Consider the following 27,300-nt stretch of genomic DNA (forward strand, 5'->3'; position numbering starts at 1 on the left):
CAACCTGTGGAGACACTAGAAACTGGTGTCCCTCATTCTACAGTTCTGAATAGAAAGTCCTGCTGCTAGGACTTGGCAGCTCATCTAACTCTTTGTTATTCAAAGTGTGGCTCCTGGACCAGCAGTATACCATCACCTGGCAGCTTGTGAAATGCAGAGCCTATGGCCTCCTCACACTTAAGTCAGAATAGCACTTTAGCAAGATCCCCAGGTATTTTGTATGTAATTAAGGTTTGAGAAGCCCTGGTTTAATTAGAATCAGAAGTCCCACTTCAGAATAATTAAAGTGGAATTTCCAGGAGTGGGGGACCTAGGCCTGGATATTTCCATCAATCTCTTCAAAAGGTTCTGGTGTGCAGTCTGGGCTGAGAACCACTGATCTCTTTTACTCTTTCCATGTTCTCTCTTCTTCAGAAACCCATCTCTAGAGAGATGTGCAGTTCTTCAATAGGATGAAGGCATGTAACTCAAACATGCTTTATTGGGAACAGTCTGGACGTATTCACAGTGCCCTCCCTCCGTCTCAAAGGTATCCTGTTTTCCATAGCAAATTATATATTCTACCTTCATGAAATTAAATGGCTCTGTGCTTTCCATTTCTGGATTGTTAAGTCATAATAAGAACAGGTAGAACAAGATGGCAGATGCCCTTTGGTTTGACAGAGGAATCAAATATAGAGTGACTTCTAATACTTAGATATTAGTCCTTAAAGTCTTTTAGGTATAAATTCCTCAGTTGCAAGGAAGGTTAGGGAGAATTAGACTTCTCCCAAGAACTGGGGTTGGATGGAGTGTAGTTATATTCTACCATGAAACTATCAAAGCCAATGGTTGATTAGCCTCAAGCTGATTATCAGTTCTGTGATTATCCTATCCCTGAAAAAAAAAATTCCTTTCCTTTCTCTTTGGATCCTCTATTGTTCATTAGCTACTCTGCCCATGGGCTCCAAAGTACAAGGGAAGACAGTGAATAAAAAGTTAATCTAGTAGTTCCGCTAATAAATTGGGTGAGAAAGATGTACCCAATCCTGCTCTTTCTGGTTACCTGTGAATTTAAAGCCTTTGGCTTATCCCTTTTTTCCAAATTACTTACCAGCTGGTTTGCGAGCTCATTGAAAGTCTCCTTATTTCCAGTAAAATTAATCTTATATTTTTAAAACTATGAAATCTTCTAGGCTACGTCCTTCCTGATTTTCCTAGGACCCAAAATGAGGGCAAAGCATCATTTATCTTCTTATCTCCTTCCCTTACCACCATTTCATATTTTTAAAAAATTTTTTATATAGGTAAGAAATTATCTGACATCAACTTATGGCATAATTATTTATGCAAAAAGACACAAATGAAAAGTCCACATGTAGGAGATCCAGGAACATACTGATTATATCACAACTTTTCCTAGTTGAATCACTAGGTTAGTTCTGAATACTTTTGCAAGGCAACGAGTGTAAATGTCTACAACATGCTCTGTTCACGTGTGCTTAAGATGTCTGGAAAAGAAATGACTCATGTTCAAAATAAAATAGCCAGATGCTGATAAACCAGCTGAGAGGAATTCTGGCAAAATGACTTGAATGTAGATGGCAATTGAGTTAGGGTGTGCAAACATTAAAAACTACCTGTTGAATTGGAATAAGCTTATCAATGGAATCTCTGCAGATTACAGAGTTACTTTAAAGGGTGTCTGCATGTGTGCATAGGCATAGAGGTAAGAGCAGAGTGGGTGTTTATCCTCTGCTTTCTGGGCTACAAATAAGAACAAGCTGAAAGGGTTGGAAGGATTCTCTCTGCAGCTGAGAAAGCAATACAAGCTAGTCTCTCCCTGTTGGGCCTGGATCAGTAACAACACCAGCAGCTTGAGAACATGTCTTATCTTTGATCTCTGTTAACAGTTAACCAAAGGCCTTTCCTTCCAGAGCTCTTGGGAGGGAGAAGTAGGTGGTCTTATAAAGTTACATTTAGAGGGAGCCCCCAAACACTCCAGTGCAAGTGTCTAGGTAAAGCTGTGCAATAATTAACACAGGGAGGCCTGATAAGAGAAGGTTCTTCCTTTTCCTTAGGTGTTTGGATTTCTTTAAAATTTTTACTCTATGTTATCTTGACCTCTGCAATAGGACTTAAGTTGGTGAGTCAATGATGTGCAATATTTTAACAAGAAGTTCTATTTTAATATAACATTTTTAGGTAGTTCATGTGCTAAATATTCTGAGGCACAATTAATTAGGCTTGGGAAAAACTCAAAGTTACTCATGATTAGAAAGCAAAGTAATATCAGAGATCAGAAGAGCAACATCAATGAAGGGACTCCCCAACCATTCAAATTTATAAACACTTTAAGCCAACAAGATGCAATATTTTCAGTAATGGGGAATAAGATGAACATTATTTAGGTTTTCTTTATCCACACAACCTTCTAAATACAGGCCTTTAGAGTTTTGGGCTTCAAAAATCACCACTTTTTATGCTTTTATGGACCACTTCAGAGAGATACTCATCTGGGTATAGAATTATTTTCATGCATGTCTCCTGGCCTGGGCTTAGGGAGGAGAAGTACATAGAAGTAAGCAAGTATCATAACAATTTACCCTGTGCAAATAGGGAAAAGAATGTTCAGAAAAAATAGCCCTGAGTCAGAATGAGTCAGAGCTGGGGAGGCCAGGAATATCATTCCTCACCCTGTACGTAGCTGTGGACTTCCAGGGCTTGCTTCAAGCTCCCTTCCCAACATGGGATGTAGAAGAGTGCTTTATTCGGAAAGAGAGGGTAAGCCTCCATCTAGCTCTTGCATGATTTGGTACTATCTTGGGCAAAATGTACTTACCAGAAAATTATTTTGGCAGAACATGGCCCCTTCATGGCATGGAGTGCCTGTGATCTTGGGAGGAAGGACCCAGGGCTGAAGCTGGCAATGTGTCCTGCCCACTCATGCTCCCAGTGACCCTGGAAACAGCTCTCTGGCCTCTCCTTCCTCATTTGGGATTGTTTTATTCCAGATAAGTCTTTTGGCTATAAGTCTGGTGCAAGGATCTATATAGCACCATTATGGCCAAGTTCCTTGAGATTCTCCAAAGAAAGATAACCATGAAAACACAAATTAACTAAATGAATGACAAAGAAACAGTGTCTTATTCCATCCAAAAGCATATTATAGCTGGAAATTCTGAGCAACTCCACAATGAGAAACAGTATTTCTCTGTTTCTCTACTTTTCCACAAAGAAGTATATGCAGATATTTCAGCTCAAAGAATCATCTTTTTGAGGACTCTGCAAAACCCAAACTGAAGCATAGACCAAGGAGCCAGGAGCAGTCAACAGCAAAGAGTGATGTTCCCAATATCACAGTGGGTTCTTTTTAGTACTAGTCAATATTGTCTGGTGCTTAATGACTAGGGGAGTGGGGAAACTTATGGTTGAGCTATTTGTGATTACTGAAATGGCCTCAGAGAGGAAGCCAAGGATTGCATCTACACTGTTACTTCCAGGTTATGGTCCAATTCAGAGTTTTCAAAACACTTGGAGATGCATAATTTACACAGGAATAATCAGACATTCAACTAGTTTGACTCTAACTTGAAAAAATTTTTAACTTATCTATACAAAGTGCCTTTTCTTAGTATCACCCCAATCAAACTGCAGAACAGTCAAGAGAGCCAAGTTGGGAAATAGTGGTCTGAACTTGTAAATGCTAAAAAGCAGTTTTTTGGTTTGCCATCAACTGAAGCTTTCAACATGCCTTTCCATTAAAGGCCCATGGAAGATCTTGAAATTTCCTAGGAGTGGTGAGACACATAGTGTGGAGGGAATAGCTCTGCTTTTGTACCTGTGGTTCCTGGTCATGACCGCTGGGATCCCTCTCGTAGCTCTCTGCATACAGCCTGATGGTGGCTCTCACGCCACTGGAGGAACTAAGCCTGAAGATGAGCCGTGATGCATCCGAGAAAATGATCCTCAGGCCCTGAGACCAAAGACATCCAAAATGGATCAGTGAACAAATGATCAAGCAGATGATAAGTAACTCCAACCCACTGTGGCAATCAGCATGAGTCTACGATCTAAAAAACATGAGGGTCATGACAACTATTCACTGGCTTTGTGTGTTTACTCAAGAGGAACAGTATGGTAAACCTAAATGCTTCTTGAGGTTGTCCACTTGTCTCTTCATTCTATTTCTGTTGCTCTGTGGTTAATGTTGGTGAGGGTTAGGATCAAAACTATGAGCAGATGCTTAAGTTTCCCTGGTCTGGTGATGTGAAAATCAGGAAGAAGTAGGGGTAACAAGATAGAATGGTATTTAATAAATGTTCTTCAAGTCAAAGGGCATCCTTTACAAATCTTCTAGATTCAGGTAGGCAATTTATCCATTTCAGTTAGAAAAATTGTCCATGTTCAGGTGAGGGTTACCCCACATATTGTTAGATGTTGCTTTAAGCATGTCTCTTTGCTTTGTTCTGGGTTTTTTCCTCATTCCCACATTCTTCTGGTAGTAGTTGAACCCCACAATGAAATGCTCAGGGCTGCAGCCTCAGCTGAGTGGACGGTGGCTGAGCACACCCTCACCCTTATGGCTCTCTCCTCTCTTCTCACCTCTAAGTCCTGGCTACCAGGATAGGGTAGGAACCTAGCTAGAGCTGCCCAATGTTAGTTCATTTTTGGTTCGGAATGTCCCTACTCTCTATATTTCCTCCTATTTGTGGTAGGGTTATTTAAATATAATGACCATAAGATCACATTTTGACTTCTGCTGAAGGAAATTTGTTCTCCTAAGACAACTGATAAATTATTATTAATAAGCATGTTGACAGAGGCCAGAGAGTGAAAGAGAAAGGAACAAGACGGTGACTTGCTGCTTCTTAAAATGTGAATGTCTTGGGCAACTTTGCTTTAAGCCTTCTCCCTAAACAACTTATCCTTGAAACCTCTGGCCTCAAATTCTGCCTGTTAAAAAAAGTAAGGCATTATTAAAATTGAATCATAACTGCTGCATAATTCTGAGTGCCAACTTCTTACCCCTAGTCCCACCTGATGATACCTGATGGAAGCAGATTATGGTTCCATTTGAGTTGTTTTCTGCTTGTCTAGGTTTAATAAGCATATTTTGTTCCATCCCCAAATAAAAAGCTTGAGTTTCTTTTAGAGAAGTTCAACAAAAACAACAGGGAGCCATCTCCCTTAGTGGCAACCAATTACTCTATTGACTTTGCAAGCAGGGTAATACTGTCCAGGATTCATTCATTTGGAAAACCTTTTAGGGTGGTTTTTATGGACTACGCCCTGGATTAAGTCCTGGGTATGTGGAGATAAAGACACAGTATATGCTAGTTTATTAAAATAATTAGACACAGTTTTCTTAACTACCTTTTGCTGTTAGAGAAGTAAATGGTCAACAAAATTCCAACTGAAGCAAATGAACAAATTATCTATGATCTGGAAAGCATCACATCATATTATATTCAAACTGACAATAAAGCCCCAAAGGTTCCATAGTTGTGTTCACAGTGATGTTTTTACAAACACTTTTGAAGCTGTTATTCACTTTTAATCTTGCATTCCCAATGTCACCCTGTATGGAACTCACCAATATGAAACTCACTGCTCAGGACTATGGCTTACATATTAATTGGTTTAAATAATTCTAAAGCTGAGTCAATAACACATTTATTGTTGCAGATTCTAGATAACTTGGGGCCTCTTCTTCCAGTGATCTTCCAGACACAACCCTTTAAGGTCACTTTCATTATACAATTAACCTCTTAGATTAGTTTATGGCCCCTGAGAGGTATTTAATAATTCAAGTCATAACAAACCATCCATATGTGTTATCTGCTCAAAACAGACTTTACATAATGAAATCATGCTATTTTTTTTCTTGAGGGTATTCATAATAACTTTGGTTATGCCACATGCTATACTCATAGAAGACCCTCTGAATCTATATCTGGTAGGCAAGAATAGATTTTTCCCTTGAAAAACTAAAGGAGTAAATAGCAGACATTAGCCCACCAGAGATAGTTCAACATCTTCTCTCTTTCGTAGGAAACCAACCATGAGATCTAAACTGAGAATCCATGTTGTTTAGGAGATCATTTCAGGTGAAGAATATCATAGTTCTTCTTCTCCAGAAGGAATGTCAGGTTTTTAAAATATGATGTTTTTTAAACACAGGCCATTCTTGTGTTTCAAAAAATCCCAGAACTATGTCCTTAATGTGTGATTAGTTGAAAAGGATTGCTTTGAGATCTGCATGTTCCTTACATGAGCCTCATGAGCCCCAAACAAGAGCTATGTTCTTTCCAGTGTGAATCACCACCTGCTATCCATTATGCTATGGGGCAAATGTCATCACTAACCAAGACTTGTCAGGTTTCTAACTCTTAAGTTAAACAAAGTATTAATCATATAATTTGCCTTTATTTTTTAGGTTACAGCAGGGGTTGGCAATGTACTAATTATAAGTGGAATTTGACCTGCCACCTGTTTCTACAAATAAGTTTCAGTGGAACTCAGCCATGCCCAATCAGTTATATATTGCCTGTGGTTGCTTTTGTGCCACAAGAGCAGAGATGAACAGTTGTGACAGAGGGCATCTGGGCCACAAGGCCTAAATGTACTACCTATCCCTTTACTTCAACATTTGCTGTCTCCTGGTGTAAACCATAACATTATCCACAGCATAGAATATTTAGCTTTCAACCCTACACCAGACAATAGAAAATATAACTATCTGCCTTATCAAAATCTCAATAGAGAGAAATTGTGTGCCGAAGTCCGGCTGGGCAAAATAACCGGGAGGTGACAAGCAACTTGAAGGTTGAAGCGGGAACTGCTTTATTGCGGGGGAACTCAGCGGGAACTGAGCGGGAACCCAAGGTAGCGGGAACCGCTTTATTGCGGGACAGCAGAGGTATATATACCTAACTGATTACACACAGCTTGACTCAATTAGCATCATCTAGACACAGCAATCAGCCAATAAGGAATCCCCACCATCTAAATGGCTTGGCAGTGTTGCTTCACAAACCACTCCTCCTGGCAAACTGCCAGGCGCTATCTTGACTTGATTTGCTGTCCCCAACATTGTGTTCATGACAAATTTATCAGGGTATCCATTTCCTCCATTTCCAGATGTTCCACCTTCTAGCCATAAGTTCATCTGGATATATTTGGCCCCAATCAACTTCTGATCATCTATGCTTGACAGAAATGAATTTATTAAATTGCATTTTAGTTTTGTATTCTCACTCTTATTGTGTAGTGCTGCAAGGCACTGTCTTATAAAGTCCATTTTCATAGTAACTATAGGAAGATTGTTAGAGACTGTATGAAGCTTCATGTAAGACATTTCCTCAAGAGCCAAGTGTTAGAAAAGCCTTTCTTTCCTGAGGAACTGATCTTCCTTTTCTTTCTGATGACAAGTACTTTGTAATTAACCATATTTCCCTTTTCAATATGGCTGCCAGGATACTTAATGCTAAGTTTGAGGTTCAGTACAAGTGGATCCTTATGACTTGCATAACTGTGAGTTTTTCTTCTTCTTTTCTTGACTCTCTAATTTGTATATTCCCTAGTCTTGATTTCTGTTTCTTATTTACATTCTAATAACTTCATTATGTTTTTGCTGCCACAAATCCTCTTGAAGAACCGAGTCCTACAGTAGATGAATAAAATGAGTTCCCCTTGCAGCCTTAACCCTAAAATGTTGGAATTTGCTCAGTTTTGTCTTTGAGTCTTTCCTTCACTGACATGTTCTGGGAGGGCAGAACCTTGCTTACCTCCACTTTACCTGCCTAATCTAGCACAATACCTGGCACACAATAGGTCTTCCAAAAACACTTGTTGAATAAACATCACTGCATGTTCAATACCAGGTGTGAACACACCAGGGGCCCCACCAAGGCAGTCTCTGAAGGCCTCCCTCCACTTTTAGCAAGGGCCCACAGGCCAAATGAAAACACATTCCTCATGGTGAATTGGAACAAATGTACCCACCCCTGAAAGATAGTTGTGGAAAATAAAATTATAGAAATTATGTGGCATATCATTATGGGAGCTTCTCTAGTGTATCTTCCCATTCTTCATTTCTCAAAATATTCTGAAACAAAGCTGGGGCTTGAAAAACACAATGAAGTTGACTCTAGGTAGCTTCCCATTACTGGTTTCACAATCTTGGACAAATTACAAACTTTGCTGCACCCTGGAATTAGCCAGGAGGATCTTTTTAAAAATGGTGGTGCCAAGCTCTTGCTCTCACCCCAGGCACTGTGGTTTAAGTTGTATGGGGAAGGGGTTTAAAAGGGCCCTTCAGTTCTGGCCCAGCATTTCCCTTCCTCCTGAGTGCCTGTGGTGTGTGCCTCAGTGATGGGTAGGCTTTTCCCACCCTGGATTTCTTGCAGTGAGGAATGGCGTTAAAGGAACCCTGTCACATGCAGCCGCTGCCGCACAATTACCCTCCAGTCTGCTTCCAGTAATAATTACTGCAATTCTTTTTTTAAAAATCCCCTCAGATTTTTCTACTCTTTGATTTACTATTCATGGACAGTTTGAAAATAGTACAGGAATAGCAAGTAGATAAACCAGGCTAGGACTCCAACGTGGCCACTTATTAGCTGGTGGTCTTGAGTAAGTCATGTAAGTTCTTCAGCCTTAGTTTTCTAAAAATCAAAGGAAAAATAACTTAGCTTGTTGAGTTTCTGTGAGCATCAGATTAGGAAATGTTTTGGCAAAGTTGCTTCAAAAAGTTATCAATCACTGTACAAATATTATGATTCTTCCTTTACTAAACTTTTAATGAAAATGGTGCTGTGCTCCAAGTTTTCCAAGCTTCCAGATTTGGCGCATACTGCTAACTAAAGCCTTAACACTGATGGTTTATGATGCAGTGGTGCATACTTACTTTAAATTAGGCAGAATTAAGATCAATTTCACTTAGGAACGTTGTCATGCCCTCTGAAATCACTGCTGACCTCACAGATCTCTTCCCCTTTTTCTTCTCTATATCTGCCCCTGAACTGGCTTTTTTGACAATAAAGATCTTGAAGCAATGGACCCTGACCTCCATAATTGGCCAATTTAGACCCTGAAGTTCCTGAAAGAAGGAACTTTGTGTCATCCAGGCCACAACTTTAAAGAAAAAGAGTTTCAAAAAAACATGTTCAATGAAACATGTTTAGTGAACAGAGGACCTAGGACTTCAGCCTACTTTTTCTGACTTCAGGTTTGTGATCTGATGTTGGTCCACATGAAACTGCTGAAGTTCATCCATGGCCCTTCGTGTGAAATTGTTTGAACAGTATCTCATATGTTTTGTATGGTCCCCAAAGCTGGCTCAAAGCCTTACGTAGAGTAAGTATCTGATAAACGTTTGATAAATGAATGTTAGGGTTTTTGTTGTTTGGTTTTTTAAGCCCTTGTGTAAATCAATGCAGAGAAATCTGCAAGTTGCTAAATACATGCAGTGCTGCCAGATGTTAGTTTGGAGACTCAGGACATGTTGCAGCCAGGCGGGAAGGAGGAACTGTACATTACCAACAGTTATTTGGCAGCATCTGACCTAGTCAAATACCGATGTAGGATGAATTCCAGGGGGAAACAGCATATGGCTCTGAAATCTGGTACAATGTCACTTATACAGTCAGTTGGCCACACCAGGCATGTGAACCTGGAGACAGGACAGCCTTGGAAAAGAGAGATTCTGTGAGCTTAATTCAGATATTTTCTCCCACAGGAAATCCCAAACGATTTATCTGGAAAGCTTCAAGGTGAAAATATTGCTATGTAACATCTGAACTATATTTTGTAGAAGAAAGCATGCAGCCCATAAAGCAGGGGATTTGGATTGAACAGACATATCTCTACACGCACACACACACACACACACACTACATAGAATTGCCCATTTTTCTTTGTTTAAGTCATAGAATTAAAAGTGAGCATGAGTTCAAATGTAGCTGAGCAAGGGAGTAGCTAGTCCATGCAGTACCTTCATATGAATTACAAAAAGGTGTCTCCCCTGGGTCGGCAAATTACCAAAAAGCATCTTTCCTCTTAGCTAGACTGGATTTCAGTAATTCTTCTGTATTAGACCAAGTGCCTTTGTGCAGTGCACTAACTGCACCTTCATACCCAACCGCCCTGCTCTAAGCTAGAGAAGATTTTTGTAAATGTTTTTCTTTTTTGTCACAACTGTCCAGCTAACTTGGGGTTAACATTTAGAAAGACATATTTGAGGAAATCAAAGATCTTTTAAAATGTTCTTTTAAAACCTATACCTAGCAAAAAACAAACAAACAAAAAACTTTATATGATGAGAGGGCTACTGAGGAAATAAAGACTTAAAACTTATTCCTCATCAAGACTTCCACGGTCAGATATGGAGCAATAGAAGTAGGTCACACACATTCTATTTTCCCACCAAAATGACTGCTGATCCCTGTTCACACAACACCTGCCCCAGTTCTGGGATATATTGGATTCAGAAGCCCTTGACCTGGATGACAGCATAGCTTCCTCTCTTAGTTCCTGTGATAGTTTGCAGCTTTTTCCTTTTATATTTGTATTTCCTGGTGATGGTTACCCTCTTGACTACACAGACATGTTAGCATTTTAGTAGGAAGTAACTGATTGCAGAAGGTTTAGATAGTTACTAAGATAGTCCTTGAACAATCAATTTAGGCCAAGAGAAGGTAATTCATTACGACTCCAATTAATCAGAAACAGGGGAATGAGGACTTCCCAATTAACCAGAAACAGCATCTCCATCACTCCATTTTCAAATCAGTCAGTGGGTCATTATAAAGTTCTGATTATGTGTTTGACCCTTAAAGGATAAATAGAAAAATCTCAGTGATAGTGGCTATTAGAAAAATATTTTTAATCCATGGTTTTCAAGATGTCATACCAAGAGGCATATTAGGACAATACATAACCTAATTGTCTTTATTTACCACAACTACAGGTTTGCAGAGTAAGCAATTGAGTAGAGAATTATAACCATAGCTATCATAACATGCTCTGAGGATGCCTATAGGAAATCCTGGCTCTTTATCTGGAAAGCTGAACAACCACACATTAGCCACATTCAATTGTGGAAAAGTAGGTAGTCTGATAAGATGGTTTCACCTGGGCCAGCTCCTACTTATTGTTCCAGGCACAATTTAACTATCACCTCTCCATAAAGAGCTTTCTAGAATCCTGGTCTAGATTAGTTTCCCCTGAAATGCATACCCAAATAAATTCTTTCTCAGCGATATTGTTCAATAAACTTGATAGCAATTACAAGTTTAATATCAATTTGTTTTCCTTGCTAAACTGAATGCAGAGGGCAGGAATCTCATCTATTCTGTATGCTATGGATCCTCAATGCAAGAGGGCAGACTGTCTCATAATGTTTGGTAAGCAAAGGCAGGCTGCTCAGCTCATGGTGGCTGGGAATGAGAGCAAGTGAAGTGCCAGGAACAAAATATAAGTTTTGATAAGCACTATGTCATTTATAAGACATAAATGAGTCAAACTTCACCATGTTATCCTAAGTTAGAAAAGGAATATATATATTTATTACACATTTTTTTCTACATCACAATTTGCAACAGAAAATGAATTTTTTAAACCCACATTCATGCATTCAATATGCATGCGGTGATTATCATCCCATGTCCTAAACATTTCTGGTTTTGAACACAGAAGAGCTTTATCAGGGTACTAACTTTTGGATTTAACTAAACTCAATGTGGACTAATCAGTGTGACTGAAATGACTTCCAAAGTTCTGCTTCCAGATGCATAAACCACACTCCAGCAAATAGAGCATGATAAAGACAATGATAAATTATCACTGTGCCGTCTCTGACTTGGTTCATTGATTAGGATGTGATCAAAGTTGAGGGCTTACAGGTGTGCATCACTGCACCCAGTTTATTTGTTTATTTATTTTTTAGTTGTTGATGGATCTTTATTTTATTTATCTATTTTTTTATTAGTTCCACATGACAGTACAATGATCTTGACATATCATACATTGGTGCCCGCCTGTAATCCCAGTGGTTTGGGAGGCTGAGGCAGGAGGATCATGAATTCAAAGTCAGCCTCAGCAACCTCACGAGGCCCTAAGCAACTCAGTGAGACTCTGACTCTAAATAAAATACAAAATAGGGCTGGGAATGTGGCTCAGTGGTTGAGTGCCTGAGTTCAATCCCCATACCAAATAAAATAAAATAAAATAAAATTTATAAATAAATAAATAAAACAAAGTTGAGGGCTGATGGTTGACCAGTTAAGCCTGAAGAGAGAAGACTTCAGCCTTGGAGACCCAGACTCCCCAGCTGACCTCACTTGGTGTTCATTATAGGATGATGACATCTCAGTGAGCTTCTCTGTATTGCTGCCCAGGGTTTGGTGGCAACAAGGTACATGTTAAAACACCATGTGCTAAAACTAAAATGTGATTTTCAGACTGCCAACTTACTTTCTTTATGATTTCCAAGTAGTGAAATTAAAAATTGCAGACACCTTACTGCATATTAAAACAACTCCAAAAGCAAACAGACTTTAGCATAGTCTTCAAAGTGTGCTTTTTTGTTTGAACTCATTTCAAATGGTTCTTTTTTTCCAGGGTGAGAACATCAGAATGTTTCCATGCAGGCTGCATAACTTGAAGAGGTATTAATATGCCCAGAGTTAGCCTGACATAATCAAATTGGACTTGGTTTTCCACATCAGCTAACTGGCATGCATTTATTTTCATCAGGTTTTTTAATATCAGCTGAACTGTTACTTTGCAAATGCCTTTAGCACTAGTGGGATTTCATTTTTGAGCTTGCTAAATAGAAAGACAGGAGTTGGACTAGTCATGGAAAGAGACTCAATTACTTCAGTTTTGCTTGCGAAGTATCAAGGTTTCTCATTTCAAAGCAAATTTTCAAATGTAAGTTATAGTTCTGGATTGATGCCATTATGGTGACACTAGGCCATCTCTCAGTGTGGCACCACTTCTATCAGCCTGTCCTTCATTCACAACAACGGGACTAGAGGGTTCCTTCTGTAAGAGCTGGGTAAGTCTCACAATTGTGGGTGTTGAGCAGAAATTCTAGGACTTAGGCTCCAAGTAGGAGGTGAGAAGGTGTGTTAGTCAGCTTTTTGTTGCTGTGACCAAAATACCTGACAAGAACAACTTAGAGGAGGAAAAGTTTATTTTGGGCTCAGTTTAAGAGGTTCAGTCCATGGTTAGCCAACTCCATTGCTCTGTGCCTGAGGTGAAGTAGAACATGATGGAAGAAGAGTGTGTCAAAGGCAGGCTGCTCAGCTCTTGGTGGCTGGGAATGAGAGCAAGTGAAGTGCCAGGGACAACATATAAACTCTGAGGTCAATCCCCCAGTGACATGACCAACCTGCCTACAGTTACTACTCAGGACAGTATTCTTTTCAAATTATTTATTCATCAGATGGGTTCATTTACTAATTAAGTTATAGCTGTCATGAGATCTAACCATTTCACTCCTGAATATTCCTGCATTGCCTATCAAATAAGCTTATTGGGGTGCACCTCATAGACTAACCATAACATTCCACCCCTGACCCCCAAAAGCTCATGTCTATCTCACAATGCAAAAAGCATTTAGTTCATCTCCAAAAGTCCTGCAGTCTTAACAGTTCCAGTATCACCCAGAAGTCCAAGTCCAAAGTCTCCTCTGAGACTCAAGGGAAGCTCTTGGCTGTGAGCCCTTATAAACATCAAAGCAAGATACATATATCAAGTATATATCAGAACAGATTTAATATGTCCATTCCAAAAGGAAGGAATAGGGGCATAGAAAGAAGGGATGGGAGCAAAACAAGACCTAAACACAGCTGGACAAACCACTCCTATAGCTCCATGTCCAGCAGCTAGGGCACATGTTGGTGAGATGTGATCTCTAAAGGAATTAGACAGCCATGCCCCTTTGACTTTTCTGGTTGCTGCCCACAGGGCCTCTCTCTTCAGCTGGCTCCGTGTGCCACCAGCAGCTTTTCTTGGCAGACATTCCTCTTTGCTGGCATCTCTTAATCCTTGGGGTCTACATTTTAGCTTTGGCTCCCTTCTCAGAGTTTCACCCATTGCCCCCTCCAGGGGCTACCTGAAGGTATTTTAACCTTGCTACATTTTGGCCCCTCATATCTCTTTTGGAAATCTCAGTAGAAGCTTCTATGATCTCCTAACTTCAGTACCCTGCATTCCTGCAGAACCAGCATCCAGCATTGTGTGGACAATGCCAAGGTCTGCAGCCAGTTTAAGCAGTAAGTTAGCTCCCCCCTGCCCTGGGGCTGCAGCTATAGTGGCCTCTGAGTTCCAGGGCAGCCAAGTATAGTGACACAAATCCTGGGCAAACAATTTTATAGCCTTTCCCCCTTGTGAGCAGGGCACCCCCATTGTTTCTTCTCAAAGGAATTTTAATTTTTATACCCTTGAGCCTGTCATGAAGGTGGTCTTGCTGATTCCTGAAATAACTTGTAACTTTTCTATTGTTTCTGCACAAAGAACTTAGCTTCTCTTCAGTGGTGATAATCTCTTTATTAACCACAAGTTCCTTGGCCCTGATATTACATGTGCTTCTTTTTTGACCCAACTAAAAGTTTTAAAAATCTTTACTCTTTGCCTTTTGCTCCTAATTTTCACAGTAAACCTTGCTGAAATCTTCCAGGATATCTATGCCATGGTGAGAGTGCTATACTGTCTTGAAATTTCCTCCTCTGGATTAATTTGTTCATCACCTTTAAATTCAGCCTCATAGAAAATCTTAAGACATGGGCAAAATGTAAACAAGTTCTTTGCCAGAACGTAACACATGTAGCCTCCAGTTCCATTTCCAATAGATTCCCCAGACCCATCTGAAATCTCCTGAGCACAGTCATGATTGTGTATATTTTTACTGGCATTTTAGTCTTCTGAGATCCTAGAAGAATCACCCATTAAGTTCTGCTTACAACATTTTAAGATTTTTCCAGCCTGAATCTCCAAACTTTTCCAAATTCCTCCTACAAACCAGCTCCAAAGGCTTCTGAATCATGTGGTCAGATTAGTTGCAGCAACAATCCCAGACCTAGGATAAATTTCTGTGTTAGCTTTTTGTTGCTGTGATCAAAATACCTGACAAGAGCAAAAAAAAAATTTAGAGGAGAAAAAAAAATTATTTTGGGCTCACAGTTGCAAATGTTTAGTCTATGATCAGCTCATTTTTGTTGTTGTTGTTCTGGGCTGGAGGTGAGGCAGAACATCATGGCAGAAGGGCATGAGAAAAACTACTCAACTTGTGGCATCCAGGAAGCAGTGAGAGCAAGCGAGGTGCCAGGAACAAAACATAAGCCCCAAAGGTATACCCCACCTGCCTATAATTACCACCCAATATTATCAATCCATCAAATGAATAAATCCACTGATTAGGTTACAGCTATAATCTAGTCATTTCACCTCTGAAAATTCCTACATTGTCTATCACATGAGCTCATTGGGGAACACCTCATATACAAAGCACAACAGGAGGAGATAATGATAAGCCGCCATCTTGGTATTGATAATGTTTCTTTGCAAACTGATGGTGGAGGGAAGAGAGACCCTGCCTGGCACAAAGGAAACTCAGAATGTCTGTACAATTGATTCACCCTTGAAGAAAGGTTGCCCTTTAGGCCACATGGGAGTTTCCTAACCTTTCGTATCTTTTTCATCTTGTTACAAGGCATACCCTGGGAACTTCTTAAAGTTGTCGTAAGTTTGATCAAACTGTTATCCTACTTTCATAGAAGCTATTGGCTTATTTTTCCCACTCATTTTGAGGATCAACCACTCATTCAGATTTTACCTGAGAATATACAGTGATATACCCTCATGGAAACAAAGAAATATAATGGAATCAAGCCTTGTTAAATTGCTATTTCTAAATCAATCTCTCTTGGACCCATGGAACACATGGGTCAACTCCTCTCTGGCTCCCCAACATCACCAACATATCGGACACTTGGAGGCAGCAGTGGCAAATGCCATGAAACCCAGAAAGCCCCAGTATGGCTGGAAAGATCCCTAGGAACACACATTGGGGGTTGAATACTTCAGGGTTTCCTTCCTGCTCCTTGGATGACCCTCACCGGGTCTCACGGGATAGTCTTCTCTAAATGTCTCCACAGCAGTGGGGTTGAGCGGGGCTTATCACCTGGACAGAATTTTAATTTCATTTTTGTTGGAGAAGCATTTCTGTCTTATCTCTAGAGTTGTATATGAAACAGCCTTTTTTTCCATGAGCTGTTTCCTGACTCTGACCTCAGATTAAGGACAAAAGAGAGACTAAGCTGCCTTAAAAAACCTTTCCCTTTCTGCATCAGAGTGTGTGTATGTGTTGGTGGTGGCAGGCAGGGGGAGTTCTCTGGGGAAGACAGAGAAATGTAAGTTTGAATCAATGCACAGATGAGTCAGAAACTAAAGAGTTCTTCTCATATCTTCACATGACAACTTGCAAAGTTGTATATTTCCCCCTGCTTTTCTTATCATATGTAGTTCATTAAATGCCAAAATCTTTCTTTCCCAAGGATGCTCTTTTAACAAACTAATTTTAGTTAAGTACTTACTCCTATTTGTTATATGCCAAAAATGTATATGTATTGTTTCATTTAATTCTCCAAATGGCTATATGAACTGGCCCCAATTATTATTGCTATCTCCTCAGATAAGGAAAAGATGGCACAGGGAGGTTGAATGACTTGCCCGAGAGGAACAAGGGGATGGAAGAGTTGAGACACATAGCCAAGACTTCCCGACTTTAAACCTGCACTCTTAGATGTTGCTCATAAACATTGTGGTAGCACCCTAAGGCACAGGATGCTCTGCAGCAGAATGTTGTGCTTTGAGATAATTTCTTGACAAAACAGGAATATTAAAAAATTGTTGCTGAAAATCCTTCTGTTGTGTACTTTTTTTTTTCCACCAGTAGGTAGAATAGAAACTAAACAAGAGGCAATTGGGAATCTCCCACTACTTTGAGACTTTTAAATCTGAATCTCAAATTTAACTGTGAAATATTTTAAGGATAGAATAAACAAAAGAATTTGGGGGAATATTTTCCAACAATATGGCATATTGAAGACAATTTTCAAAAACATATACATGTTACTTGTGTGTCTAAGGGAGAAGAGGAAAATAAGAGAGCAGAAGAGAGAAATTTACCCTTTCATTCTTTCCTCACACTAATCAAGTCAAGGATTCTATAAGGGGAAGGAACTAATATTTCCTGAGCACTGACTAGGTGCCTGCCACTGTACCTGTGACTTTCTAGAACATTCTCTTCAAACTTTCTCTATTATCCTTCATGATAATTATTACCTTCAACCTTCAAGTTGAAGTTCAGAGAAGTAGTGTGCCCCAAATCACAAATCTAGAGAGTGACAAAGCCAAGCTGTCTGATTGCAATACAGTAGAATATTGAATAAATAGGTCCAGAGCAATCAGTCTCCCATAACTAGCATAGACCTTGTGGTCTCCTGTTTCCTCTGGGTTGAGAGGCATCTGTCTGTTTCCTTATGGAGATTAAATTTCCTTCTATCTGAATTTTAAAATAATCCTTAATTTTATATGTTGTCTTGAAGTATGCTAAGAAACCAAAATAACAAGACTTAGCAAAGGTATGGGAAAACAGAAACCCTCATATACTGCAGTGGAAATACTCAAATTAATTATGCTGATGCCCACACAATTTTATAAATATAGAAATCATGAAAGTATACCGCTTAAATGGGTTAATTGTATAGTAGGTAAATTATATCTCAATAAAGCTTTTATATATGTATATAAAAACTGTACTATGAAAAAATTAAAATTATATATTTGGTAAATTCTTGTCAATGAATGTGCCACAGTAATGTATAACTACTTTGAAATGATCCTAGTAAATTCAGATGTCTTTTAGGTATCTACAGTCAAAAATTGTGCTCATTTGCACAATATTACCTATAGTGTACCCAGACTTACTATCCCTGGAATTGAATGCTGATGCTACGACATCCCACACGGCCTCTCTATGCAGTGTACCCTTGTGTAGCCAACAGGATCAACAGTGGTGAAAAGAATCATCTGTGACTGGCTGATCATGGAGATGCTGCTGGTGTTAACTGACTCCTCAACACTCTCACTGAACCAAACCCAGACTGCAGAGAAGCTCCAGTGTGACTCAGGGCCACCAGCCAATGAGGATGTCACTAGGGTCCTGAAATCTGGAGTGAAGAACAACAAAAAGGTCCTGATAACACTTATCTATTTACAGTCATATTTCCAATCAGATGAAGGAGTATGGAAAGGAAAAAAAATCAATAAATTCCAGAGTAAAAATGGAAACCAATCTCCATGGGGGCGGAGACAAAGGGGAGTGGAATAAACTGATGTCAGAACTCGAGGTCGGGTTGTGAAATTAGCCTGATGTGAATGGTTACAGAACATCCTGGGGGAAAAGTATCTAAATACTGATTATACTGAGGAAGATAAAAGGTAGAGTGATATTGGATCAAACATAAAAACAAATCAGCTCAACACACAAGCTTCTCATGAGCAGATAAAGTCCAGAACCTGGCACTGAGTAGACCCATCCCTCCAAGGGACAGTTTCCAAGTTTTCCTCATCAGTGAACAAAACCTCCCGAGGATACTTCAGAAAGCACATATTTTATGTCTCTTGAATCCTGCAGTAACAAAAACAAAGTGAGCCTTGAATTTGGGGGAAGTTTGTCCAGAAAACCCTGTATAAAATGGAAATGGGCACGTGGTACACAACTGGAAAATCCACATCTAAATACAGGCTCAGAGATGCCAGCTAGGCTCCCAACTTTCCAAAGATTGATTCACTGATGTTTTTTCAGAGCAAATGCATTCCAGTCCTTGAATAAAACACACCACAAATATAAAAATGTATTAGGGACTTTTTATACAAAGGATAGCTAAGAGCTTTTGTGTATTTGATTACATTCTATTTCTAAAATAATTCTGTGAGGTAAGCATTCTACAGATGAGGAAGAAACGATGGCCCCAAGAAATTAAGCAACTTTCTGAAAGTCACAACAAGTAGGTGGCAGGAGGTGATGCTGAGGCTCCTAGTTCCTTATCTTTCCAAAGTGAGATGACAATCAGTTTGTTGGGCCATCAGAGGGCTTCTATAATGAAAGACTGATATTTTCATGGAGATAAAAGACCACTATAAAACTAAGTAGACCCGAGAGAGTACCAAGAGAATAGCAAGAAGGTATGTGGATTCATTGCAAGTTGGGGGATCATATGACAAGGAGGATATCAGAAATTCTAGTCATATTAAAATACAAGTAACTACATTATATCTAGTCCCCAAAGGCCTGCAGTTTCTGCCTGATTTTATTGTCTATACTTATGAAGAATATATAAAAAGTTAAGATTTTTAGGAATTTGGGGACTACACTTCTCTTAACATTACTCAGGGTGTATAAATTACAAAAATTAATGCCTATAATGTGCTCTCAGAGGGGCCAATATTTGCCATAGCCAACAAATAAACAAAACTGAACAGATAAATAATTATAATAACTATCAATGTTTTTTACACATTTCGTAAAGAGGAGTCCACAATAGAAGTTGTCGTTGGTTTCGGTAGTTATCTACTAGAATCATTCACAACCACAAACCTTCCTTTGGGGGGGGGGTTCTGGGAAAATTTTCCAACTGTTTCTTTCCTAGGAGGGGTGCCAAATCCATCTGACTAAGCTCCTGTGAGTCCCCAATGACGTAAGGCAATAGAAGGTGAAACATCCCTGCACTCCGGGGTCCCAAGGACAGCGTTCTTGAGCTCTGAGTAACTTCTCTACAGCTAATACCAGTAATGGCCACAGCAGATGAAGACCTTGAGGCTGCAAACATCAGAGAAGGAAATGCTGGGTCTGTGCCTATCTGAGGCATTGGCCCATCAGTTAACAAGTGGACAGAATACTGGACAGAGAGGGTGCATGTTCTGATTCCCCTCTGCCACTAACTAGTGAGGTGACCTTCACCAAGGCTGCCTCTGTCCTGGTTGCAGAGAACTAATGTATACAATAAAGAGCTTGGAACAGATCAGCCCCAAACACCCCTTCAGTTCTAGGACATCCTGGCCACCATCTCTGCCAGGTTGTTTTACTGATTCTCTAGCAAGTACCTGTTTCTTGGTCACGGTGCCATCCACAGGGTCCACGTATTCAAAGCTGTCTGTCTTCGCCACACTGTAGATGTGGCTCCCCACGGCAAACTGCTGGCCAATGAAGGACTTGTCTGTGACCAGGGCCTCCAGGTCCCTCATGATATAATATGTCGCCTTGGGCTCCAGCCCTTCATAGTCAAACCTAGTGAGGGAAGGCAGGGCACAGGATGAACAAACACCCCATCAGAGAACCGACCACCGGGTGGACCCCTCAAGCTTGTCTAATCCTGGGTTCTGATTTTAGGAAAGGAAAGCACAGAAGAACACCCTCAATCGGTCTCCCATTTGCCTACTGACCTTTTCAATCCAGTCCCCACAAAGTGGCCAGAATGGCCTTACAACAGTCAAATCATGTCACCCCTTTTCCTTAACTCACTCCTGACACACTTATCATCTTGAGAACAAAACTCAAAACCACAGCCCGAGTGGATCTGCTGTGGGATCCACACTTGCCCTACTTGACTTATTCCACTTTTCACCCTTGTTACTCGCTACAGCCACCATGATCACCTCTCCAGTCTGCAAGGCTCCTTAGCCCTTTCCTTCCTCTGGGCCTTTGCCCTTCCTGTTAGCTCTCTCCACCCCATGTGCTCTTAGACTCCTTCATACCTGGTGCATTCAATAAGCTGTTTCGTCCTCTTCCTTCAGTCTTTCTCTATCTGCTTTTTGAGATACTGGGGCTTGAACCCAAGGGCACTTTACCACTGAACTACATCCCATCTTGCTAAGTTTCCCAGCCTGGCTTTGAACTTACAATCTCTCATCTCAGCCTCCAGAGTTGCTGGGATTACAGGAGTGTGCCATCATATCCTGCTTTTCCTTCAATCTTTAAAACTATTGTCACTTCCAGAAAATGGCCTCTCTGACCATCCCTCCCAAAGAGCTTCTCTCTCCCCTTCTTTCATCATGTCTTACATTTTCTTTTGAGAGTTACACAGTCTGTATTTATCTGGTTGGTTTATTTATCGGTTGTCTGTCTTTATCCACCACAGTGAACTCTAGGAGGGCCCAGACCTTTGCTTTCCTGTTCTCTTTACTTCTGGAATATAGAAGAAGCTATGCTAGCACGCTGGAAGGGAAATGGGAAAAAGGAAAGGAAGGAAGGAAAGAAGCAGGAATCAACGGAGACAGGGGCAAAGTGAATCTCAGAAACATGGAATAAACGTTCCCCTCAGTTCCCTCAATGTCCCCCCTTTTTTTAAAGAGAGAGAGAGAATTTTTTAATATTTATTTTTTAGTTTTCGGTGGTCACAAGATCTTTGTTTTATTTTTATGTGGTGCTGAGGTTCGAACCCAGTGCCACGCGCATGCCAGGTGAGCGCGTTACCATTTGAGCCACATCCCCAGCCCCCTCAGTCCCCCTTCTACTGGCCACTGTCAACAGCAACACATTTCAAGGAACAAAACCTTTAAATAGAGAATTCCTTCTGGAGTCAGCTCAAACAAGGAAAATTGAGCTATTTTCTCAGATACAACTTCAGGATTCGTATTAGTTAAACTGAAATTGTTTTATTATTTCCACCCTGCCAAGAAAATTGTCTGGCTTAGAAATCATTGTGTTTCACAAACACCTTTCAACTTATCATTTGCTGGGGTTGAAAGAAATGTTTATCTTTCACTCTACCTATTCCCTCCGCCCTTTTTTTTTTTTTATCTCTGTGATCTTTTTGGATAGAAACCTAAAACATAATTCAACATCCTATGAGAAATTAAATCCCCCTTGCATATTATTCTCTAATATGGTATTTGTTATGAAAAAAGTGATTATCATGTAAGCACTTGGCCACAAACATTAACTATATTATAAATACACTTATCATTAACACCATTTCTTCAAAACACTGCAGAAACCTACATAATCATTCCACAAATGATGAGGAACACATCTCTGACTCGAAGCAATCTCATTAAGCTAGAGGTTGGCAAACATAATGTATTTTATCTAATTGAACTTTTTAGAAGAGCTTCATACAATAGTAAAATTTCATGTGCTGATTAACCCCCCAAAATCCCACAAGAATGAAGGGGCTAAGGCACTTGTTAGGAATACTGACAAGTAAAACAATTCCCTCCTGTCTTGAGAATCCTTATTTGAGGTTGCAATGAATAATTTGAGATGATGCAGGCTGTCATAGACCTTCTTCTTGACTAAATAGGAACCCAGAATATTGTGGTGTTGTCTACATTTCTCAGAACATTGCCATCTCTTTGACTTTAATAAATATTACCACAGTCTTCTTTATTCTCTGATATTTATCTAAGTAAATGGCTTCTTGAGAGAAGAAACAATCACCTTATAAGGCTAAAGTCTAAAGCTCTCTTTCTATCCCTTAAGCTCTGGAAATACAACTAAACTCCAAAGTAGTTAACTATTCAAGAGTAAAACAAAATGAGTCACAATCTATGTTTTTAATAGACAGAATCTCTAAGACTACCCCCAAATTTCCTCCCTCTACCCTGTGTTCTCCACAGTTAACATTCTTTCTTACCACTCCTGCCCCTAAACCATGGCTTGGTACTAGGTTCACACACCCAGCAAGTAACCATGCTCCCAGAATACTCTTACCCTCACTTCAACAGCAAGAAGGAGATAGAGATCACCTCCTCTACCTACTATCTTTTCACCTCCCTCCTTCCCACGTAATATTTCCATTTTTTCTGTCTCTTCTTATTGAGAGCAAACCTCTAGCAAAATCTCTAACTCCTGAACCACATGGCCCCTTCAAAGGGTGCCAGGTTGGACATCCTGGACATCATTTGAATCACTGATGAGGAGGTAAAGGCAAAAGTAGAAAAAAGAATATGAGAGCACCCAGCCTGTAACAGCTTCTGTTCCTGCCCTGCTCCTTGATAACTATGGGTGGACAACCAATAGGAAATGCCTCTATTTGAGGGCATTCCTCTCCCAGCCACCATGGTTACCAGGGGATTGTTCATGCTCTACAGCTCACATATCCTCTTAGATGGCTGCCCACCTTATAGGCACTGATAAAAAGAGTACAGAAGGATGCCATGAAGGGAAGTGAAATTTGCACCTTCCAGGTTGGTAGTCCTTGACACCACCCCAACCACTTATCAGCATGATCTAGTTCCAGCCTCAGTGTCCCTCAGATCTTCCTGAGAGATGCTGCCTTCTTAAAATTCTAGTCAACTGGTTTCAGAAAACTTCTCTGAGTAGTTCCCCAGGGGGCATGCAGGGACCCTCCCTTCCTCTCACCTGCAATAGTAGTGGCGGCCATATTTGGCCCAGTGATCCCGAACAATTTCCTCTACACTCTGTTTCCGGGCAGCGATGATGGAGAGCCAGACCAAGACAGCCCAGAGGCCATCTTTCTCTCGGAGGTGATCAGAGCCTAAGGGAAAATCAAGGATTGTGTTGTGAATTCATTCCCTGGGAGAAAGCAAGAACAAAAGGAGCTAACAGACAAGTTAGAAAATGTTATACGGAAAGGTTTGAATATATTACCCACTGAGTAAAATCTATGTCCATAATATATTTGCTTTTCTAAATAACTGCTGACTGAAATTCAAACAACATAACAGCAAAAAACAAAACAAAACAAACAAACAAACAAAAAACCCCATAAAATCCTGGAAAATTCTGAAGGAATCAAAGAGCCAAACTGACATATTACATTAGACAACAATATCCTTAATTCATCCATTTATTCAATAAGTATTCAGAGATCCCTAAAATATACATTGTTTTACATCCTGAGGATATGGCAGTGAACAAGATAGTTCTTTACTTGTAAAGTCTGAATTCAAATAGAAACAGACAAAAGAAATCATATAAAAGAACAGATATAACAGAACAAGTTGCATCAAATTAGGACAAGTTCTTTGAAGAAATTAAAGTAGATGCTGATATCACAGAGCATAAAAGGAACAAAGGCCACTTTATCTAAGTTGAATGTTGGCCCCCAAAAGACACATCCTCATGAAGCTTCTGGATATGACAATATCTTGGCAAATGGTCTTTGTGGGTATAATTATGTTGGGGATCTTAATGTGAGATCATCCTGAAATATTCTGATTGACCCTAAACTCAATGACAAATGATTTTATGAAAAAGAAGAGGAGACACAAAAGAGGAGTAATGGAGAGGCACAAGCCATACAAAGATAGAGACAGAGAGAGACAGAGGTTGGAGTTAGGAATTTGGCTGAAGAGGCAAGGAAGGACCTTTCCTTAGAGCTGTCAGAGGAAGCACAGCCCTGCCAACACCTTGGGTTTGGATTTCTGGCCTCCTGAACTATGACACAATACATTTCTGTGTTTCAAGTCAGCCAGTTTGAGGATTTTTTATGGAAGCCCTAGGAGACTGATAGAGCTCGAAAGGGTCAATCTCACTGAGGTGATGACATCTGAGCTGACACCTGAGAAGGAGTCAGTCATGCCGAGGTCTAGGGACAAAGGGTTCCAAGCTGAGGGAGAGCAAATGCAAAGTCCCTGAGGCAGGAATGAACTGAATGCCAAATCCTACAGCTATTTATGTAGAAAAAAGAGGCAATTCTTATCATGTCATTCTCACAAATAGAGAGTGCAGTCTAAATGAGTAGCTTCCTGTGCAACAAGAACCCAGAAGAATGTGCTGCAGGCCCACTTAAGCATCTGTCTCTGGGCCAGCTGTATGCTTTCTGTGTGAAGAGGATAAAGCCCTGCATTCAAAAGAACGTGGAAAGTGAGGAATTCATGAGGAAGGCTTTGGAATTAGGATTTTGACCAATCTCTGCTTTTTCCCAGGTGTGAAACATGATTGCAGTTAGTAACCTCTCTGAGTCTCAGCTTCTCATCTGTAGAATGGAGACACCATGACCAATCTTGTGATCTTGTTGTATTAATTAAATCAAGTTAAAGAGCTGGACTCAGTGGTAGAGCGTTTGCTGAGCATATATGAGGCCCAGGGTTCAACCCCCAGCAATGAAAAAAAAAAGAGCAGGCTCTATAGTCAGATTGTCCATTTTCAAATTCTGGCTCAGCCACTTACTTTGTTTACTACACTCATCTGAAATATGGGGACAGCAATTGTCCCTACCTCATGAGGTTACTTCCAGGATTAAGAGGCTATAGATGCCTAGGTATTTAGAGCAGTGACAAGGACAACTGCAGGCAGTTGTTACTGCTGACTTTGTTGGTAATTCACAGAAAGCATCTATATAGTGCTGCTTCCCTGTACATGTTTTGGGACAAACCATTCTGTTATTTATGTGTGTGTGTGTGTGTGTATCTGATTAGCAATAACAATGTCTTAAGAAACAAGATTGGAACCAGAGGTGGACAATTTCTTCTTGGAACGGGGTAATGAGAATGGACTACAGAAATCTTGGCTTCAGGACAATGAAACATACACAGAAAATCAACAAAGGAGACCCATGCCACGGAGCTGTTAAAACTTCAAGATGGGATGAAACAGTATCTTCGTTAAGTTACATATCTTTGGCAACCTCTCACTGAAGCTATGGACCATTTGCCATTCTTGTTATGTTTCGTGTTAAAAATCCAACATTTATTTAAGGAGGAAAACATACAACCCTGAAGGAGAAACAAAGGTACTTATATGGAAAGGAAAAAAGGATCACGTCTTTAGTTCTCGATATGCACTGATCAATGGTCTGCTGATGACACTGTTAGTTGTCTGGTTGTGGCTGCCTCTACGTCAGGGGGACCCTGGGCATTAATCATCACACCATAAAGTGACTCTGGCCTCAGCCAGTGAATTCTTCACACTACTACAAAAATGGAAGATGTTTGGAAGACTCAGGCTTAGCTCTATGGCCCACTGCCAAAAAAACAAGTCTAGGAAACCCTGCCCAGTGGGATCATTTCAAAACCTCTTGTCCTTTTATAGCTGAAAAAAATCACTTTTGCTTACTGATTGGAGAAAAATACCCTTTTGTTTTAAAACACAAGCTTTGCATACCTTGGACCTCCAGCTGGGTCACATTATCTAGATATAGAACCATTAGTTGCTATTAAGTTTGTGAGATAAGATGCCATAATTCCGTAGTAGAGAGACATAGAGTTCTTTCAGATGGATTTGAAAAATACCTCAATCATTTTTGGCCAACCACATAGTAAACTATGAGTTGGCGTGGATACCCTCGCCGAAAAGTACAACATTTGCCCAGATTCATAAGGGGCCAATGATCAAGTAAAATTAACTGTGCTCTTCAGAGTTCTTTGAGCTAGCCATAAAGACATTAATGGTGCAGCAATTACACAGATGTTTCCACTGGATGACCACAGTGTGCCTTGGAGGGGCTTTTGAGGATACAAGTCTCCTTTTACTATTTCTTGAACCCAATGTTTTCAGTGCCAGGTAAGTAAGAAATGCAGAAAACACAGAGGTATTGAATGGATTTCTAAAACCCCACTATAAACAGTCAAAATGGAGGAGAGAAATATTCACACTACATATATGTATATATGACAGGACTAATAGTGTTTGTGGCAAAAAAAAAAATGTTTTTCAAAGTTAATAAGAAAAAGAGGAACCCCATGAGACAATGTGTGTGGGGGCACAAACAAGCAATTTTTAAGAGAAAAATATTAACAGTCAATATATGTTTGAACATATGTTCAGTCTTAACTGTGGCCAAAGTCCATAAAATGGGATACCATTTGGGGCCTATCAAATCAGCAAAGATGGGGTGGGGGAGGAGAACAGCTAGTATTGACAAAGCACCAGTGTACGTGAGCACAGTTTGTAGAATAATTTGGCAATGATGATCAGTAGTCTCATAAATTCCTTAGCTTTGGACCCAGCTATATTATTTTCTTAACTTTTAGTCATGAGGACATTCACTGAAATAGTTGAAAGGGCAAACTTGGAAAAATAAATGTTAATTGTTCAACAATAGGATAATTGTGAAAAATCCTCACAAAAGCTTATTGTGTGGGTGAAAGTATTGAGTAAGAATCTTTAGTAACAGAACAAGGTTCATCTAACTTTAATAAATGGAAAAGAAACCATTTATCAAAAATAATATCCAGCCATTTTTGGCAGAAAGATGTATGTGTATAACAACTGACAACCAACCATCAATAAAGGTTACTTATCTCTGAAGTGGTAGAATTTCAGGTGCTTGTCTTCTCTTT

The 27,300-nt window shown here is 40.0% G+C and overlaps 1 protein-coding gene across 1 annotated transcript in view; it reads right to left on the reverse strand.

The window, feature by feature from the left end:
* The window catches only part of Pgm5 (phosphoglucomutase 5), a 168,943-nt gene that overhangs the window by 32,229 nt on the left and 109,414 nt on the right, over nt 1-27,300 (reverse strand). Inside the window, exons 8-10 of the mRNA XM_027940133.2 lie at nt 23,417-23,552; nt 20,158-20,341; nt 3,821-3,955 (exon numbers count right to left, since the gene is read on the reverse strand). Coding sequence (XP_027795934.1) covers nt 3,821-3,955; nt 20,158-20,341; nt 23,417-23,552 — 455 coding nt within the window. The remainder of the gene's footprint in view (nt 1-3,820; nt 3,956-20,157; nt 20,342-23,416; nt 23,553-27,300) is intronic.

This window comes from Marmota flaviventris, chromosome 13 (assembly GCF_047511675.1).
Source record: "Marmota flaviventris isolate mMarFla1 chromosome 13, mMarFla1.hap1, whole genome shotgun sequence".
NCBI classification, from domain to species: domain Eukaryota; kingdom Metazoa; phylum Chordata; class Mammalia; order Rodentia; family Sciuridae; genus Marmota; species Marmota flaviventris.